The sequence below is a fragment of the Pelmatolapia mariae genome, linkage group LG15 (genome assembly GCF_036321145.2).
Source record: "Pelmatolapia mariae isolate MD_Pm_ZW linkage group LG15, Pm_UMD_F_2, whole genome shotgun sequence".
NCBI classification, from domain to species: domain Eukaryota; kingdom Metazoa; phylum Chordata; class Actinopteri; order Cichliformes; family Cichlidae; genus Pelmatolapia; species Pelmatolapia mariae.
This window is the reverse complement of record NC_086240.1, coordinates 5,582,994-5,604,483: the sequence shown is the minus strand read 5'-3', so window position 1 is coordinate 5,604,483 and position 21,490 is coordinate 5,582,994. Positions and strand designations below refer to the sequence as shown.

At 39.9% G+C, this 21,490-nt stretch overlaps 1 protein-coding gene across 1 annotated transcript; it reads left to right on the top strand.

The window, feature by feature from the left end:
• The first annotated feature begins 2,360 nt into the window (after positions 1-2,360).
• Positions 2,361-3,388, top strand: rps29 (ribosomal protein S29). The gene is made up of 3 exons (XM_063495628.1): positions 2,361-2,465; positions 2,936-3,035; positions 3,279-3,388. Exons 1-3 carry the CDS (start codon positions 2,404-2,406, stop codon positions 3,285-3,287), a joined length of 171 nt encoding a protein of 56 aa, XP_063351698.1. The 5' UTR covers positions 2,361-2,403; the 3' UTR covers positions 3,288-3,388.
• Positions 3,389-21,490: the final 18,102 nt, after the last annotated feature.

The following is a 21,490-nucleotide window of genomic DNA, read 5'->3' as shown; positions in this document are numbered from 1 at the left end:
CTTATGATGAGGTTTGAGTGGCTAGGAAAAGTTATTGGGCCTGTTTGAATTACTGGTGTCATCCCAAAATGTGATTGACCCCCCAAAAGTAATTTCCCATGATTTTATGTGTGATTTGCTTTTTTTGATGTCTAAAATCTGTGCTTTTGGGGGGGTAAATAGGCTGTGGTAAACAAGATTTACGAAGGGGTTATATATAAAATAAAGAAATTACTTGTTTTTTGTTTCTTTGTTTATTACCTTGCATTATTATACCTACATTATATTCAAACCAGTCATTTTTGGCTTTATAGACTTTATAAAATTTTTTAATGTCAGTGTCATTTTTTTTACCTGGATGAATAAAGGCTATATCAAAGTTGTTGTTGTTTTTTAAGTCACAGACTAGAATGATCTTTCTAGCTCTAAATGACTTGATATCATTTGCAATTAAGTTCAGTTGAATTAAATTCAGTGTATTTAGTACCAAATCTTAACAACAGTGTCCTCAGGGCACTCTATATTGTAAAATCCCTACAATAATAGAGAGAGAATTCCAGCAGTCAGATGATGAGCAAGCACTTGGCAACAGTGGAAAGGAAAAACTCCCTTTTAGCAGGAAGAAACCTCTGGTAGGACCAGGGAGAGGCTGCCATCTGACACAACCGGCTGGGGTTGAGGGGAGGGAGACCAAAAGGCGCACTGTGAAAGAGGGTCCGAGTTTAATAATCACTACTAATAATAGATATGTTTGACGGATTGCAGGCCAACAACTCATCTACAACATTTTAAATACTGGCAATTATTTGTTGGCAAATAACAGAAATCACTTTTTGGCACAACACTGGGATTTCTTGATTATTTATACAATGTGTTGCAAATCTACACAGACTGCCTTAATTGCTACTTTTTTGTTTTTGTTTTTTTCTTCTTCACTAATCACTCGCAGTGCAGACCCAAAAAAGGGAAGTGTTGAATTTTGTTAACTCGTGGAACATATTTCAGCAATACCAACCTCCATCAGATGTTACATGTAGCTCCATGTAAGATGTGTACAACATAGAGGAGGAATTTTGGATCAATCCTCCCTACAAACTGTTCCCACAATAGATCTTGATTGAACATCCCTCTTCGAGTCATCCCACAGCATCTCAATTGGTTTAAGGTGAACATATCCTGACTTTGCCATTCAAAAAACAGTTTCTTATTTCCCAGCTATTCTGCTGAAGAATTACCTGTGCACTTTGGGCCTTTGTGTAGCTATTGTCCCATCACCTAACCTCTCCCAAGATAGGTAATGGACAGCTGCCATAATAATCTCTTGTTAAACTTTCCTGAAAGACTTATGCATTATTCCCTCAGTGAGGACATGGGGTTTTGGTACTAAGATGCAGTGCATTTTCCTTATAAACCTGCTTGTTTCCTTCTTCTTCAGTAGTTCAGTATTTGTCTCCTTTATTGAGAATAAAAGATGATGCCAAAGATGTTATGAAACAGCAGGGGATCTTCTGCAAATTTGAAACATACTATTAAAAATACAAAAAAAAAAAAAAAAAAAAAAAATTCTTTGCCCTGATAAAAATGACACAATAATTCTGAGTAAAATGCAACTGAAATATATAAAATCAAAGGCTGAATTATTCAAAGAATGAATCATGCAAAAATGCAAGGTGCAAGCTCAATGTACCAATCAATATTTTAATTTAAAGTTGACGTTGTACCTATGTCACAAAATTACTTGGAAGATTTACATATAATTAAATTATTTAAAGTTTGTATTTGCAGTATATTTCTTTCTTTCTTTCTTTCTTTTCTTTTTTTTAGAATATACGATAACTATGTATCTGGTTGTGAGTAGCTTTTTGAGAAACTGGAGCTAAATACATTATTTGTTTAGTCTGATTGCGTTTGGTTATAATCTTAAATGAAGATTAGACCGCATTTTGTGGGTAATCAATGAACAATTTCAGGCATTTGTGGTTTGCATGATTTTTTATTGCAGTACATTTGTACATGTCACGAGTTAATTTGAAGGATTATGTGTGCAACCAGATGCTCACGCTAAACAGAAAGAGCAAGCACTTTGCTGTTTTAAGTGCTTATGGTCAACAGACAATTGTTTCTGAGATGAAGACTGAATAGTTTAATATAACATGGTTTTATTTAAATGCAGGGCTTAGAACTGTAAGAGGGTTAAATGATCTCACGGTTACCCATTGGGCTGTGAGATTTATTAATTCAAATTGATTAGTTTTGGCGATGTACAAAAAAAATAGTATTTTAAATTTAGTTTAGATTTGATGCAAACAGCCGCTAGGAGGCGGTACACAACAACCCGAAGCCGGAAATAGAGCACCACAAAGCCTATTTGCGCACGCGCGCCCGTTCTTCTTCCTTTCCGACACTCGAGCGAAAAGAGACAAGATGGGCCATCAGCAGCTCTATTGGAGTCACCCCAGAAAATTCGGACAGGGATCCCGCTCCTGGTCAGTGTCTACTTTGTTGCGTTGTTTATCGGTTAACGTGATCAAGTTGAGGTGATATAAGGTGTTTCTGGCCTCCCCATCTTTAAAAAAATGCTACCAAACGTGCACCTCATGTGCCCTGAACCTGAGCTAATATGGCGGAGGCGAATACTCCCTCCTTCCCTATTAGCATCAGCCGTGTGTGTCTTTTGACCGGATTTGGTTTTATAGCGGCTATAGTTACCGAATGCCCTTAATGCATATGAGTTAGGCGTGTAATTTCATCCGTCGCTTGATCGGAAGAAATTTAACAAATGTTTAACGTTATTGAGAGTAGCATTGTTACAGGACTGTTAAAAGTTAGCCCCGGTGTTCAGAAGAGCACACCGAATGCACACCGGCTCATAGTTTACGACAATCGGCGCCAGGGTTTTGTATAACTGGTATATAAAAGCGTATATATGATTAATCCTACTCTGATGTTGTTGCAGCCGAGTGTGCTCTAACAGACATGGCTTGATCCGTAAATACGGGATCAACATGTGTCGCCAGTGCTTCAGGCAGTACGCTAAAGACATCGGCTTCGTTAAGGTAAGTTGTATTTTTCTGTTGCCTCTCAAATTGATCATAACTTTACATCACAGAACATCAACTGAATTTCCGACTGTATAAAGTTTCATTAGGACTGGCTTTGCTGATTTGAGGATGAAGCCCATGAATTAAATGTTGTTTTAATCTTGCATGAGTTTCATGCTGTTTTGCTTTTTGCTCCTTACAAGCATGCTATATGCCCGTCTCTTTACAATAACTAACACCTATTTTGTGTTCTTACAGCTGGACTAAGATGTCTTGTGCTGACGTCCTCGGATGGGCCAAGTTGTCAGAAGTCTGGCCATGATGGGATAATTCATCATTGCAAATAAATTGTTTTTTGTCCAATTTGATTGATTTTTGCGTGGTTATTCATTGGCATGAATTTGATATTTTTTTTCCACAATGGATAAAAAGGGCTTTTAGATGAGCGATCAAACACCCTTAATGACCTTTGGTTTTGCTCAGCAGCAAAGTCATGTTGGTCAGGCAGTTAAAGATGTTTCCATTTTAAATAAAATATCTTAGTTGGTCACCTACTTTGAGTTGCTGTTCATTAAGAGTTAAGCGAACAGGTTTTATATAGCAAGAGGTTTTAAATGTGAGTAAAACTGAAACTTGATCGATATTAAGTGGGGTTATGGCTACTCAGCAGTATTTAGTGACTTCATGTCATTGGATTGTAATTGTGTAGGAAACCATGAACATTGAGTTGCAAGCCTTATAGCATTTTTTTTCTTTTTTTTACATGGGTGAAATGTAGACATCCTTGTAATAGGTAGATAACCGCAGAGAAGTGGTTTGTATCCATGGAAACTGGTGCGTGGGAAAAGACTGATGGGAAGAAAACACAATAGGAATGGAATAGCCGTAATTTGATAATGGGGTGAAGAAGCTTTCAGACAGGTCGGCCATGCCTGTCGTTTGAAAACAAACCAGGCAGCATGGAAGTAAAATATTTCAGGTGGAAACTCAATTTTAAGGTTGCATTGTGGTTGAGTGGTCACATTTCTTTGTTAATAGCCTTTAATGGGACATCCGCTGAGCTATTTTGCAAGAAGTCAAGTAGTGCAATTAATCCTCACAGTTGTGCTTCATGGCAGCGGCGTAAAGAGCAGCTGATTAATTTTTAATTCAGCATGCCTTCACATAAAACAACATACCCCCAGCTCTCATCCAAGGACTGCTAACATGCTGAGATAATAGTCTTGCTCAAAGTTAATGAAATTTGATAAGTCCCCTGTAGTGTGCCTAATTGCTTAGCGCCTCGTGACTGAAGCTACCAAAGTGAAGCTATTTGTTTAAGGCTGTTCCCAGGTAGATGGGATTCTGTGCAATCTGATATTGAGTTGTTTTTCTGTTTGTTTTTTGTTTTTTTGCCAGGATTTACTATAAAATATTTCTCATTATTGTTCTCACCTTTAAAAAATAGTGTGAAGTGTTAGGCACTAGATGGCAGCAGCACGTCATGCTCAGTGCCATTGATAATGCCACAGACTGCTGGTAATGCTATTTATGCTCCCCCCCCCCCCCCCCCCCCCCCCCAAAAAAAAAGAAAGAAAAGAAAATCTTTCATTCATCATAATTATATACCTTTTGCTATCAGGTACTAGAGAAGCTTCATGGGGTCTAAAGCGGGCAGTTAAAAGTGATGTTTGTAGCAGATTGAAAAGGATAAAAAACTAAAAACACATTGTAGTTGTGCAGCTACTTAGATTTTTTAAAAAGCATGGTAAATCTACTCCTTTATGCTCGAGGTTCAGATTTTAATCTGTTTAATCCAAGGCAATAACTAAAATATGCTTGGGAAATGCTAGCGTACCACAAATAATAAATAAGATAAGATAACCTTTATTAGTCCCACACGTGGGAAATTTGTTTTGTCACAGCAGGAAGTGGATAGTGCAAAAGTTATGAAGGACAATTAGAATAAAATAAAATAAGAATAAATACAGTACACAACTGTACAGAATAGAATAAAAATAGAATACTATATACAGTAGAATAAAATAGAATAAAATATACAATAGGATAAAAATAGAATACAAATGCTATATACAACAGAGTGAAAAATACAACGGTGCCAGAAAGATTATTGCACATTTGTGTTATTGCACATTTGTGGATGTGTGTGTTTGATCAGTTAAAGTCTTTGTTGTACAGTCTGACAGCAGTGGGGAGGAAAGACCTGCGAAATCTCTCCGTCCCACACCGTGGGTGCCGCAGTCTCCCACTGAAGGAGCTGCTCAGTGCTGTCACAGTCTCATGCATGGGGTGGGAGATGTTGTCCAGCAGGGATGACAGCTTAGCCACCATTCTCCTGTCACTCACAAACTCCACTGGGTCCGGAGGGCATCCTAGAACAGAGCTGGCCCTTCGGATCAGCCTGTTCAGTCTCTTCCTGTCCCCAGCAGAGATGCTGCCACCCCAGCAGACCACACCATAAAAGATGGCTGAGGCCACCACAGAGTCATAGAAGGTCTTCAGGAGTGGGCCCTCCACTCCAAACGACCTGAGTCTCCGCAGCAGGTACAGCCTGCTCTGCCCTTTCCTGTAGAGGGCGTCTGAGTTATGAGTCCAGTCCAGTTTGTTGTTCAGATGAACACCAAGGTACCTGTAGCTGTCCACAGTCTCAATGTCCATACCTTGGATGTTCAGTGGTTGCAGTGGAGGATGTTTGTGCCTGCGGAAGTCTACCACCAGCTCCTTGGTTTTACTGGCATTGATCTGGAGGTAGTTCAGCTGGCACCAGTCCACAAAGTCCTGAGTCAGTCCTCTGTACTCCTTGTCGTCCCCATCAGTGATGAGGCCGACTATAGCAGAGTCATCAGAGAACTTCTGCAGGAAGCACTGGGTGGAGTTGTGGGAGAAGTCTGCAGTGTAGATGGTGAAGAGGAACGGAGCCAGAACCGTTCCCTGTGGGGCCCCCGTACTGCAGACGACCCTGTCCGACACACAGCCCTGAGTCCTCACATACTGTGGTCGGTCGGTGAGGTAGTCCAAAATCCAGGTAGTGAGGTGATGGTCCACTCCAGAGTTCTCCAGCTTGTCCTTCAGAACCGAGGGAAGAATAGTGTTGAAGGCACTGGAGAAATCAAAGAACATGATTCTCACAGTGCTCCCAGCGGTCTCCAGGTGAGCGAGGGAGCGATGTAGGAGGTGAATGACGGCATCATCCGCTCCAATGCCAGGCTGGTAGGCAAACTGAAGTGGGTCCAGTGATGAGCTCACAAGGCGCCGAAGCTGAGCCAGGACCAGCCGCTCCAGGGTCTTCATCAGGTGGGATGTCAGAGCCACCGGCCTGTAGCTGTTGAGGTCCTTGGGGCGTGAAGTCTTTAAATCTGTTTTTGTTCAGCAGGAATAAGATGAAACTTTAATGCTCCCATTGGGGAAATTGTAAAAAAGAAACAAAATGAAATTGACACAAACACTCAAACCTATAATTCTAGCAACAGAACAAACTGCTTAGAAATAAAAGGATGAATGAATAGTGATAGAGATGTTTAAAATTAAAGCAGCAGCCCTCATTATAATGAGTCTTCGGAAGTCCAGTACATGCACAAAATGAACAAGTGAAACTTTTTAAATGAAGGAAATAAAGAAAAGGTACTTCCTGCCAACTGCAGTAAATATATGCGATATAGCTACTTTAAACAAATGTGGCCATAACTGTCTGACTGAACTTTAGAAATGGAAGCACAGCGTGTGCAAAACATTCTGCAAGGCTAAGGCGTATTTTATGGGGTGTATTGATGTCTACCTCAGATCTGTAGGTATTTTAAAAGTAGGCCAATAAGTTATGCATAAAAGGAGCCTGTGTGCAGGAACGGGCAGGCCAGTTTGGAGCTGAACACACAAGCGCTCCTTGTTGCATCACTGCACCATGTTGGCGGGTGGAAGGTGTTGTCTTTGATGTTCAGTTCAACTGCCTTTTTTTCTTCTTTGCACCGCATCAATGTTCTCGCTGTGCTGTCTCCTCAGTACACAACTTCCACGACAACTGACTCAGTGAAAAATCAGTTTCATCCAACCTGAATCTTTTTCAAAAAGTCTCCCATCGCTGTTATTGCTCACTGGCTTTGTGTGGTCACACAGTTTGCTCCAGCTCCACTTTCTGCCTTACACTGTGCTATTTTTATATATGTAGCCTACATATAGTTAGGTTCACATGTGTTTGGAAAATAGCTCTGTTTAAGTCCTTTATCCTCAGTACACAGTGGCTTGTGAATCATACGATCGTTTTCTGAGGTACAAAAGAATTTGGGCAATTGACTTAAGTGAAAATAGAGTTGTTAAGAAATTGCCTCCGTGTCCTTAAATAATTATAGTTTTTACTTATTTTCACATTTTTATTTTAGTTATAAAAGTCAATGGTCCAGGAAGTAAACCTTAAATCTTATCAAATCTGAAATATTGTTACCAGAAATGCTGTTTTGGCATGACGATCCACATTTTAACTTTGACTATCAGTCCTTTGTTGTTAAAATTTGTAACAAACCAACTGAGTGGAAACCTATTGTTGGTCGACTCTTTGTCCAAATGTGTGAAGAGCTGGAGTTTCCCCAGAGAAATATGCAGTTTTGGTGACACAGTGAGTAGCAGTAACTAGGTAGATATCTAAATGTACGCATTTATTATCAGACAGTAATGGTTTAGCACATACAGTAGTTCGCTTTTCCTTTTGGGCTACTGCTTCAACTTTAGTCTTGCATTTTGTAAAGGGAGGAGAACCACAGAGGCATATTTAACATAGACAGTGTTTAAAAAATGGACCTGGTTCCCTGGTCTGAAAAGGGAAGCCCATGCAGAAGTGCCTTAAAGCTGCATTTATTTCCTGTAGCTGGCAGGGAGAGAATCCTGAATAAGCACAATGGTTATGCTCTGCAAATTATTCTCCCATTTTGGACAAAATAAATGGTAAAGCAGGGTACATACCTACCTTGGGACTTGCACCTTTCTACTGTATGAGGATGCAGTGTCCCTCTGTTTCACACATTTATTGTCAATGCTCAAACTTAGACTTCTCAAATCAGTGGTGTTGGCAACATCACAAAAGCTATGATCATCTTTCACATAGATTTAAATAATAATGGAAAAATTGAATCCACTGAAACTGAATGGATGGATGGATAACATATTTAACTGGATCTTTAGTAGCTCATAATCACTTCTTTAAAGTCTGACTTCTTTTCTTCTTTCTAGGGGTTCCCCATTAGAAATTATTTAAAAAATCTACTCAGTAAAGTTATCAACTATAAAACCAATATGACTAAAACATGACAATAAGCTCAGTTAACTGTTTACTTAGGGGGTAATGATACGTTTTCTTTTGATATATTTTTAATACAACTAAACTGAATGAAGTTATGAGTTACGGGTTTTATTAGAAGCAATGTTGCAAATAAATTTGTGAAGTCTCTTTTATTTTAGTGACCTGATGAGATAATTGCATCTGTACATGGAGGGGATGGTCGACAGTTTACTGGGAGTAGCAGTTAATTTTATTATCCCTAAGTGATGTACGTGCTGGTAAAATCGATTGTTTGTGGCTATAAAAGACTCTGTGATCGCTCATGTGTGCCACGCTTGTACACACACATAAATATGTTATTGTGTGCACTTTGTGGTCACAGCCAGATCTTAACGCTGAAAGCAAACCTGAATGGAACACTGGTTTGAACAAACCAGAAGGGAGCTGTTGGTGTGATGGCTTGGGACCCAAAGTCTCTGAGCTACTGTGACTGACTGCCAGATACATTGCAGAGGTCTGCCATCCATCTCCTAGATTATAGCGAAAAATAGGTGAATTGAAAACGTTACAGCACACTGTTGGCATGGAAACATTCCTCTGGGTTTACCTGCTTTTGATTGTTAGACCAAGAGGCACTTCTCTCTGCAAGGTTCCTCCAAACGGCTGTGGGCAAACATGCAACTCATTCATGCTCCCCCGCTCCCAGTTTCCACAGAGTGGGATAGATGTTGACTGAGGGATGGCAAATGAAAAATATGAAGAAAAGAGCAGCAGCCAGAGACATAAAGAAAAAAATAGACAGATTAATTGAAGAAAGAAGCAATAGTAAAAGCAGAACCTGTGAAATTATGCAATGATTAACAGGCTATTGTGTAAGACGCCCTAAGAATAATAGCTGATAATTACAGGATGTTTTGTTCCTGATATTCCCCTTCTCTTTATGTTATAGTAAGCTGGAGGACTGAAGATAAAACATATTTCTTATTATTTTTCACAGTTGCTATAAAACAGCAACATATTTACCCACAAACATCACCTGACTACATTATTATCTCAGATATTTTTCTGTTTCAGTGTACTCCCTTGAGACGTGAGCTGCGCACTTCACTGAGCTTTATTACAGTCCAGTACGGAGCACCTGGCTGACTCAATCGCTCCAGTCAAACAGAAGCTAATTCTCCAGCCTCCATGGAATAAGCGTGCCGCAAAGCCCCAATTTAGGCTTAGATGACTTCAGCAAACATTAATTTCTCCATAAATTTCAAGGGAATTGCCTCAGCAATGCACAGACTTTGTTTACCTAAAGTCAGCTGTGTGGCCAATATTAGACTTACAGAGATATGTGCAGCCTATAACGTCGGGCAGATATTAAATAAAACCAAAAAGTAACATCAGCTGGCTGTGAAAGTCTCCAAGGCTAAAAGGAAATCGCATGCTAAGCCCATGGCTGACAAGTCACCACAGGAAATGCGCAGGTGTAATTATTAATGGCCGTCATCCATTTAGATGCTGTATTGCCAGAATCCTGCTGCAGTCTGGCTCAGAGCTGTTGCTTAGTGGGACATTTAAATGAACAAAGCCGTTGTAGGTGTTGTGAGCGCCGCTGTGAAAGAGATCAATTATGGTGTTTTTGCTAGGCCAGAGGAGGCTGATAGCCATTCGCTTTGTTTTCATTGCGACTCCGCAGGTGGGCAAGATCCACACGACACCTCATGAAAGAAGATGGTGCTTAAAATAATATATATATATTTTCACTTTCGGCTTTCAGTATTTCTATGAAAAGCTGGACAGCACAAATTCCTAATTAGAAGTCAGTGAACACTGCAGACATGCCCGTGCACAGCACAGCTCACTGTTATAGAAAGGAACGATCGTTAATGTTATTAGTAACACCTGCGCTTTCCCAATGACAACTCAAACGTGCTGTTGAGAGGATAGAAGAGCAAGCTGGCCTGTAATGAAATACGTTGAGAAAATAAGACAATTCGTATTTGAAACGACTGATCTGTTAACGTTTTGTGACTATCCTCTGAGCTCACTGCTCACTTCAAACATGATATAGCGGTGGATATTCAGGTGGTGGAGGGGTTAAAACAACAGGCAGAAATGCAGCACTGACATGTCAGAGAGTGGGAGCACCGAATGCTGCGTTTGCCGATGGAGCGCAGCTCAAACTAGCCAAACTTAATCCAATTACATGAGCGTTTCTATAAAGATAATAAAAATCCAAAATCTTCAGGAAATTGATATTTCCAAGCTGAATGATGCACACTTCTGATCAGAAGTTCATATACACTCATGGGTATGAATCCTATGTTAATCTTGAGCTTTTAAATTTTTTCAGAACTATTTCTTTTTCGGGATGGGATGATTATACAGGATACATCTTTAATGACTTTATTAAAAAGGAATTCAAGATTCAAAGATTCAAGATTCAAAGTGTTTATTGTCATGTGTACAGAAGAAATAGCATTTTTCTGTGCAATGAAATTCTTCCTTTGCTGTCCATACACAAATGCCAAGTTAGGTAGGGTTGAAGGAACAAGATAAATAAGGATAAAAATAAGACAAGATATTAAGAAAAATAAGGTAAAAATAAGGATAAAAATAATGAAAGATAAATAAATAAGTACAAAAATAAGTAAATGAAGACAAGTGAGGTATGTAGTTGTCAATGTAAAAGGATGTACAAAGGAGCTTAATGTGCAAAATGAACTTAGTGTGCAAATTGTCCTGATGTGCAAATTGCAGTTGAGGTAGGTCAGCTGTTCAGGGGTCTGATAACAGTGGGGAAGAAGGAGTTGGAGAGTTGGAGAAGGAGGAATTGGGTGCACCCGATTTGCTCTAACCAAACAGGCTCAGATATATATATACATACACTCAATTCAATTCAATTCAATTCAATTTTATTTATAGAGCGCCAAATCACAACAAAAGTCGCCTCAAGGCGCTTTATATTGTACAGTAGATAGCACAATATTAAATACAGAGAAAAACCCAACAATCATATCATATGACCCCCTATGAGCAAGCACTTTGGCGACAGTGGGAAGGAAAAACTCCCTTTTAACAGGAAGAAACCTCCGGCAGAACCAGGCTCAGGGAGGGGCGGCCATCTGCTGCGACCGGTTGGGGTGAAAGAAGGAAAACAGGATAAAGACATGCTGTGGAAGAGAGACAGAGATTAATAACAGATATGATTCGATGCAGAGAGGTCTATTAACACATAGTGAGTGAGAAGGTGACTGGAAAGGAAAAACTCGATGCATCATGGGAATCCCCGGCAGCCTACATCTATTGCAGCATAACTAAGGGAGGATTCAGGGTCACCTGGTCCAGCCCTAACTATATGCTTTAGCAAAAAGGAAAGTTTTAAGCCTAATCTTGAAAGTAGAGATAGTGTCTGTCTCCCGAATCCAAACTGGAAGCTGGTTCCACAGAAGAGGGGCCTGAAAACTGAAGGCTCTCCCTCCCATTCTACTTTTAAATACCCTAGGGACAACAAGTAGGCCTGCAGAGCGAGAGCGAAGTGCTCTAATAGGGTGATATGGTACTACAAGGTCATTAAGATAAGATGGGGCCTGATTATTTAAGACCTTGTAAGTGAGGAGCAGGATTTTGAATTCAATTCTGGATTTAACAGGAAGCCAATGAAGGGAAGCCAAAACAGGAGAAATATGCTCTCTCTTCCTAGTCCCTGTCAGGACTCTTGCTGCAGCATTTTGGATTAGCTGAAGACTTTTCAGCGAGTTTTTAGGACATCCTGATAATAAAGAATTACAGTAGTCCAGCCTGGAAGTAATGAAGGCATGAACTAGTTTTTCAGCATCACTCTGAGACAGGATATTTCTAATTATAGAGATGTTGCGCAAATGGATGAAAGCAGTCTTACATATTTGTTTAATATGTGCCTTGAAGGACATGTCCTGGTCAAAAATGACTCCAAGGTTCCTCACAGCATTACTGGAGGCCAAGGTAATGCCATCCAGAGTAAGAATCTGGTTAGATACCATATTTCTAAGATTTTCAGGGCCGAGTACAATAACCTCAGTTTTATCTGAATTAAGAAGCAGAAAGTTAGCGGCCATCCAGGTCTTTATGTCTTTAAGACATTCCTGCAGTTTAACTAATTGGTGTGTGTTACCTGGCTTCATGGATAGATAGAGCTGCGTATCATCTGCATAGCAGTGAAAATTTATGCTATGTCTTCTAATGATGCTGCCTAGGGGAAGCATGTATAATGTAAATAGAATTGGTCCTAGCACCGAACCCTGAGGAACACCATAATAGACCTTAGTGTGTGAAGAGGACTCTTCATTTACTTGAACAAATTGGAGTCTATTAGATAGATATGATACAAACCACTGCAGCGCAGTACCTGTAATACCTACAGCATGTTCCAATCGCTCTAATAGGATATTATGATCAACAGTATCGAACGCTGCACTAAGGTCTAGCAGGACAAGCACAGAGATGAGTCCACTGTCAGAGGCCATAAGAAGATCATTTGTAACCTTCACTAAAGCTGTTTCTGTGCTGTGATGAGCTCTGAAACCTGACTGAAACTCTTCAAATAAGCCATTCCTCTGCAGATGATCTGTTAGCTGTTTGACAACTACTCTTTCAAGGATTTTTGATATGAAAGGAAGGTTGGAGATTGGCCTATAATTAGCTAAGACAGCTGGGTCTAGAGATTGCTTTTTAAGTAAGGGTTTAACTACAGCCACCTTGAAGGCCTGTGGTACATAGCCAATTATTAGAGATAGGTTGATTATATTTAAGATTGAAGAATTAATTAATGGCAGGACTTCTTTAAGCAGTGTTGTAGGAATGGGGTCTAAAAGACACGTTGATGGTTTGGAGGAATTAATTATTGAAGTTAACTCAGAAAGATCGATTGGAGAAAAAGAGTCTAACTTAACATCAATGGTACTAAAAGTAGCTGTAGATAATATTACATCTGTGGGATGATTATTGGTAATTTTTTCTCTAATGATAAAAATTTTATTTCTGAAGAAGTTCATGAAGTCATTACTAGTTAACGTTAAAGGGATGGTTGGCTCAGTAGAGCTCTGACTTTTTGTCAGCCTGGCTACAGTACAGTACAGTACACCCTATGAACATTTGGTTAAATGTCCCCTAGCAAGTTGCATGTCAACACTTTTGGTAGCCGTCAACAAGCTTCTGGCATAATTCCAGCTGGACCACTCTACTTGGCAGAATCGGTAGAGTTCATTTAAATTGGTTAGTTTCTTGGCAGAGACTTGGCTTTTAAACACAGTCCACAAATTTTCAATAGTCTAAGGCTTGAGGTTTGATGGTTCCTGGGTTGTTCCTGAACATCCTAACCAATTTCCTCTAAGTGACAGTTTGGGTCTTCTCCAGATATTGGCAAAGTGGTGACCCATCTGAATAACTTGTACCTACAGTTATTTGAAGTAATGATCCTGAAATATGCAGTTGTTTAAAAATTTCTCCAATATAAAAAATGAGAATCATATAAATCTATGATTCTCATTTTTTATATCTTCACTGAGTTCCATGGCCTTTTGCTTTGTTCTAAGTATCGGTCAGCCCAATGAGTGCAATCAAACAAATCCTTTAAGACTAGCAAAGAGAAACTACCACTTGTAATCAATTATAATCACTAATGAAAACATGAAGGGGGTTGTCCAGTTAAAAGACACTGTAGAATCTCTAGCATAATAAACAAGACCAAAATTCAGTCATGGGAAAATAGGTACATTCACCTAAAGCCTGTTGTTGTAATGCCAGTTGCAGAAAATGTGAAACAACATAAAAATAGGTTGGCTGAATATTAATAACCAGGGTCAAGAAATATCTCACCTCTCTGCAAAGGTAGGTGTATGATCAGCACTAACTTGTTTTACTCACTCTGTAATTTCAGAGCTGAAATACAGAGCCAGACATGAAAAATGTGTTGCTTACCAAATATGACAAATACAAAAGATGGTCTGGAAAAGGTTTGTTGGTATTCAGTCTGTACTGTATTGGCTGGCACAATGCTGCATTTAATGAATTACACTATACATGCATCTAGTGGGATTCATCAAACATCTGTGGAGAGTCGGTCCACAGTGAAGGTCATAAGAGGATCTGTCTTTTTGAAGATATGGATGTGGAACCTTTTCCTTTTTTTCCTTTTAATTCTTTAAAATTTACTTTTAGGTTTCCACCAATAAATATAAAAAAACATAATGTGATTTTATCTGAATGGTCATCCTCTCGTGCAGCTCTCAAGCTCTTTCAGGATGACTGCTAAATTTAGATTTCAGTGTGGAAGTCCCATTCTGTCCACTTGCACTGGTGTTTTGGCAGTCTGTCAAAGTGCTGACCATTCAACTAGAATTTCACTTGAAGCTAGTATGCATGAATATCATCCCTCAGACACGTCAGCATGTTTCAGTGGAAACAGGGTCAATTCAGATTTCTTTCCATGCAAGTTTAACATCTGTGACCTAAAGAGGGATGTAAAAAATTAGCATCTATGAAATCTATACAGTACTGCATGAAAAAACATGACTCTGATTGGCCAAATTTCAAACAGATATGGTTGTTAGAGCCCTACTGATTTATCGGTAGGTCGATATTAGCTATTGGTATCAGTATTTATAATGACTGATAAACACACGTGTTTGGGAAACCACGGACACCATAACCAGCTGATCTTAACAGAATCAGACAGAGTCTAAATGACTCAATAAATAAATAAACATAACAAATGTTAGGTGTTGGGTCTGCACTTCCACAGGCCCCGCTGGTTCAGAAACTTATTCCCGTTAACAAAGCAAGACGAACAGCTCAACTGGTTTTCACATGCTAGCAAGGGAAGGATCTCAGAGCATCCCTTCTGCCCTTGGTGTCAGACCACTTCGAAGAACCAGCTTCCCCTGCAGCCTTTTATTCTGTGACACACAGTTTACACAAACACCCATTGTAACCCCTCCCTATGGTTATAAAAGATAAGGCACTAGGTGTGTGTGTGTGTATGCATGTGCGTGTGTGTATGTGTATGCATGTGCACGTGAGTGTGTGTGAGAACGGGGGTGCGTTTGTGTGACTTCCTGCTCCTAAAAGGGTCATCTCCCCCACCCTGTATATGGCTTAACCCCTCTAATATAAGGACAGAGTTATTAGCTCCTGATCTGAAAGTGTGAAGTGTGAAAGCAGTCCGTGCCTGTGCAGAGTTATAGTTATTGTCTTCTTTGAGACTATAATTTCCAACTTGGCTAACTTGTTTGGCTTAGCAGCTGTTCTAGAATCTTTAGACATATCTCTCACTAATTTCTTTATTGTGAGACTGAATGAAAAGGTCAGTTTTTCAGGGCAAAAATAACATTGACCTTGTTAATGTTGGCTGTTTTACTGAAATTATGTTATTGTGTGCAAAAAAATTATTTGTGCTTTCTAAAGAAAACTAGTATGTTTAGAAATGTTACACTGAAAATTCCTTGCTCTATCAAAAAAGCACTTAGGAACATTTTGATAAAAACTTGAAATGTCAAGTTTTCTATCCAGTAGGTCTGTTCTTCAGTTTTGGTAAGTGAGATTCACTTATTTTATTTCTATGTCACTTTGCACAGAAACATAAACCTGCTAACTGGTGCAATGTGTTTCTAAGGTCTTTTGGTGGTACCTCGTTAACCAGGCTTGCTACTGTTAGCTGATGACTTAGCACTCCACACCCATCCAAGTATGGTCACTTCTGGCTCCTAATATAACAAATCCACGACAGCTATAATTGAAGCCAGTAAGTGATGCCACCTGTTGTATACAATCTATGGCTCAAATGTGAATGGGTTTGTTGTAATGTCCCAAATCCTGTTAGCTAAACCATTACATTCTAGAGTAAATCTTCTAGAACTGTGCTAAAAACCAATAAGATATAACATAATGTGCAAAACACTGTCTGCTTCCCACAGTTCAGGGAAAAGATGCTGCACATCTCAAATATGCCCGTGGGGGCAGTGCTGCCCCGCAGCTGAGACTGGAAGTGCCAGTCAGAGCAGGCACAGAGCAGTGAAAGGTGAGGTGACAGGAGGTGCTGTGCATCTCTCTTGGGAAGATCTCTCCAGTCACAGCAGAGGAAAAAAAACAAACTAACAAAACCAGAGAGAGAGCGATGCAGAATGTTTAGAAGCAACCTTGATCAGGCTGTCAGCTTGGGTTATACCTAATTGAATACAGCATGCCATTTGAAGTGGAGAGTACGGCTTGAGCAGAAAAGAGAAGCCAGACTAGGGCAGGCACAGCGGGAGAGTAGCACTCACCAAACAAACAAAAAAAGACAAATCAAAGAGTAAACACATGAAATGTTCAAGCAGACAGCCCAGATCTTTTCTCTGTGTTCAACATCATGCACTGTCTTTACGTATGTGCTGTTAGTACCTGCAGTGGCAGAGAGGCTGTAAATCTCAACAAATGTAATTTGGGGAATACGTAAAAGGTGAAGGAGACTGTGCCACTTTGTCACTAAGCTCATCATTTCAGGCCTGATTTGAAAATGCATGGAAAATAGCGATGGAAGTATTAGTCACAGCTCTGTGTTAAAGCAGGTTAAACGATATCAAACTCTGCTCTCAGGAAACATAATACGGCGATGGAGGTCAGCAGCTGTTTCGGTGTTTGACTGGCCTGCCATTGGTAGCTCAATAGACCGGAGTGCTCAGGGGCAGTGGAAAAAAACATATTACTCATAAATGGAAAAGATCACATATTGGCATTTGAAAGTCTGCAGAGAAATGGTGTCACAGAGGAGACTCATCTGTCATATCTCCTCAGGCTAGAAGGATGTGATGTTCTGTCAGAATTGAAATATTTCTCACGCAGGTCAATGGTTCCAAATACTTTATTTTACTGGGTGGTCTCCTGCTATAATCCCCCTAATACAGCCATGCACATACACCATATATATTCACCCACCTAGTGGTGTGAATATATTCACAGCTTTTGCCTGTAAGTGAGGAGATATGACCATAAGCCTTTATGCAGTATGGAAATACTCATTCATAACCGTGTCTGTCAATCTCTTTTTTACACCGGTTTGGATGTTAACCTTTGAATTGTCAGTGCCTGGCATGAATATGACCAATGCTAACATTTTTCATTCCTCACATTTATAAATCGCCAGCAGAGACTGCGTGGAATTGAATAGTTTAGAAGATTTGCATATAAAATTACACTGCAGTGCATATTAAAGGAGCAGTCCGTGCAGGTAGAGAAGAATAAAAACAAACAAAAACAAGGGGGCGAGTTCATATGCGACATCCATTTTTGCAATAGTTCTGTGTGATACTTATATAACCAGTATTGCTGATACCAACACCGATACTGATACTTTTAACCTAATATAAACCACATATAATATGGATAATATTAGGTTTTTAGGTATATACATAATATATAATATAATATAACCTAATACTAATTATTTAACAGTGGGCTACATACTAAACTTAGACGATAGAACCAAACTATTGCGCTAGTATCTATCCAATATCAGTACCAGCACTGATATCGATCCCTCTGCTCTTTTCCAGTAGCAGCAAGTAAGCACTGGTCACGGGTCGCTGCTGAATTGTTCCTACAGAGTTACTGTGAATTCCCCAACTCGTTTGATATGATAAGCAGATGTTCAAGATGATGAACAGCTGCCAGCCACTGATCTTATTAGTAGCTGCTAATTCTTTCTGCTGCGCCTCTAGTTGGGAAGTGTCTGTTTCTTTGCCACCCAATTGTCACACTGTGCTACGGCTCAGGCTCGCTGTCTCTCTGCTCACACGTCAACGCTAGCACTTCTAATCCAGGAGAGAAAATGAACTGTCACACATGTTTGATTGTTAAAAGTGGCTGCTGGTTTCCGTGACAACACCTCCACCGGCTGCGTTTGGAGTAATGGGCAGGCAAGACTTTTTTTTTTTTCAATATTTGAAAGTGGTAATTCAGATGGAGGCCGAATTCACAGAGCGACAATGTGACAGATGCAACTCCATTTTTCAAGATGAATGTAGAAATGATGCAGCCCAGGGAGAATCAGAGAAAGCGCCATAAAACCCAGCAGTTCAGATGGAGGCACAGAGAGCAGACTTTCCCCGCTCACTCCACTTCCAGCCATTCGTACTTATTTTTTTATTAACCCCACTCCTACCATAACCATTATCCCTCTGGCTATTACGCACAAAATCCCCCCAGACCGACCAACATGCCAGAAAATGACTGGCATTAAATATGACACACAGTCCTTATGCCATCATTGCAGAGAGGGCCATTTTCCTCTTGAGTGAAATGGAGGATGGTGCAGAGCGGATTTTTTTCTTTTTTTTTTTTCTCACGACAAACAGGCCTAATGCGGTGTTTGAGTCATATAACTTCCACAGGCCCCCACCTGCATTTGCATTTGAGAACCACAACAAACTGCTGCTTTTCCTCATGCATACATGCAGCAAGATGAAGCCTTTTATCAGGCTGATCACTGTTGTTTTGTGGTTAAGCATTCTTTTAATGACTCAGTAGCCACTCAAAGCTACATTTGAAATGCACATCAACAAGCATTTGTTTTGGTGATGTTGCCCAACCTGTACTGTCTCTGCCATCAAATGGCCATTCTGTAGAAGTCAGTGGATCAAACCAAATATCGATAGTATCGATACCAGCGCTTCTTTTGGCATCAGATCAATATTGTTGATGACTGATTCTTTGTTTCTATGTATAATGTTTCTTTGGCAATGAAAAATCGACATAAAAAATGCACTGTGAAAAATGTCAGAGTATTTTTGTGTTGATTGTTACATCTATTTTATTTATAGCCTACAGCACATTTAAACAACATGCAATGAACCAAAAGGTCTTTAGAGACAAGCACATTTACTTTCTAGGTCAACAAAAAAAGAGTTTCAAAATCCATGAAAAACGGAAAGGTTTGTTGCTAAAGCTAATGATTTTGGGGAGTCAAAATGATGTAGTGGTCATCAAAATGTGTTCAGAATTTGCAAATTGGTGATGATTCATTTCATAAGTCATGACACACTACTCTCCAGTACATAAGGTGTCTTGGTGGGGTAAAAGTATTGGTATCGATATTGGTATTGGCAATACTGGCCCTGTATTTACTTGGCATCCGATCGATACCAAATTTGCAATATCGCACTACCATTTTGACCTGTCAGCACTTGTTACTAATTATGTTCCTTAAAGTTAGGGATACTTGCACTGAGAGGATGCCTCTCCAACAGTCTGTCCAACAGAGCGGATTCAGTAGAAATGACATGTTCTTGTAAAAGAAAATGATAATAAACCAGGTAAACTTGAATTATCATTCCACACCATAATACTCTGTGGTATACATATTCTCTGCAACTTCAGCAGTCTCAAGAGGTTAACTGGCTTGGTTACAGCAAAATATTTTCTTGCCCATAGCAATGACAAGTGTAGGATTAAGGAGTCACACAGAAAAGGATAGCATAGTGCATTGTTGTTTGGCGCTAAGATATGTCCCTCCCTGTGGATTCGCTGTCTGTTTGCCTGCAGCAGCATGACCTGCCCACTCTTGGCTTTCTGCTACTGCTCTGCAGGGATCTCTCAGGATTTATTGATTCCAGCCTGTCCACCCACCAGAGGATCCGATGCTAGTTAACATGATGCAGAGTCCACATATTCAGAGGCCAGAGAGTACTGCAGGTCTGAACTCCGGTTTGAGTAACTGAAAATGATGGGGATCAGTCAGAGCCAGGTTGCAGCTGATTAGGTGTGTTTACAAACAGGTAGAGAAATCAATGAAGACAGGTCAGTAGAAATCATAAGTATCTGAATGAACATCGGTGAGCGGTACCAGGAGTCAAGAGGTGCACTGGATTAATGCAGTGGCCTTACTTAAGCATTATTTAAGTAGCAGTTAAAAACAGCTAGTGTCACCAATGTTGATATGTTTCAGTTAATAACGCAAATAATAATTACACATTTGCATTTGCCTTTTCAGTGTCATCCATCCATCCATTCATTTTCTGCTGCTTATCCAGGTCTCAGTCATGCGGTCTGCAGTCGGATATTCCCCCTCCAATTCTTCTGGGAGCTCTTCCCAAGCGAGCAGAGGAACACGATCATCCCCAGTCTGTCCTGTACCAGCCTCAGGGACTCCTCCCACTGAGAGATGCCAGAAATATCTCACCTAGGAGGTGCCCAGGAGGCATTCTAATCAGGTGCCCGAATCACCTCAACTTAGCTGTTATTCTCAACTCCTTTGGATGAGCAGTGACTCAACTCCGAGTCCTTCATGAATCTAAAGTTGGATAGAATTTACAGTTCTGACTGTAAAATTCTATAAAAATATTCTGTGGACGAGACAACAGATAATATTTCTGGAAGGTTTGAGTCTTGTTACATCTGGCATAAAACTAAGAGGATTTGATAAAAAGATCATCATACCAACAGTCAAACATGGTGGTGGTAGAGTGATGGTCTTGGACTGCTTTGCTGTCCAAGACCATCACCTTTTCATGACATGGATGGCTTGCTATAAATGATGGAACCATGACTTCTGCTCTCTAACAAAAAATCCTGAAGGAGAATGTCTGGCCATCACTTTGTGCCCTGAAGCTGAAGCACATTTGGGGTATGCTGCAGAACAATGATTCAAAACACACCAATGAATGTTTAAAAAAAAGAAAAAAGAAAAGAAAAGAAAATGAAGGTTTTAGAGAGGCCTAGTCAAAGTCTGAACCTGAATTCAATTGAGCTTCTTTGGCATGACCTTAAACTCCCCAGTGTGGCTGAATGAAAACAATTCTGAAAAGAACAGTGGGCTATAATTCCTTCAGTGAGATGTGAAAGACTCTTTGCCAGTTATTACAAACACTTGAGTGCAGATCTTCCTACCAAGGATAGCACAATCTATTAGCTATAGGAGGCAGTTACCTTTTTGCTTTGGGCCAGGTAGTTTGGATAGCTTTTTTTCCTTTAATAAGTGAAATAATCAGTTAAAAATTATGTATTTACACTGGTTATCTCTGTCAAATATTATTAATAATGTCAATTTGGATAGCAGACATGAGGTAAATAATTTTGTGTAGGCATGGCCAAAAGAGCCTTTTAAGTATGCTTTAAGGTGGTGAACAATGGCATCTGCCAGAGTTTAGGATACTTTTTGTAGATTTTCTCTCTGAGCATGCACAGGATATTAAGTTTCACA

Coding starts and splice junctions, on each gene's coding strand:
- rps29 (XM_063495628.1), top strand. CDS start 2,404: ATGGGCCATCAGCAGCTCTATTGGAGTCACCCCAGAAAATTCGGACAG. Junction 2,466..2,935: donor GGACAGGGATCCCGCTCCTG/GTCAGTGTCTAC, acceptor ATGTTGTTGCAG/CCGAGTGTGCTCTAACAGAC.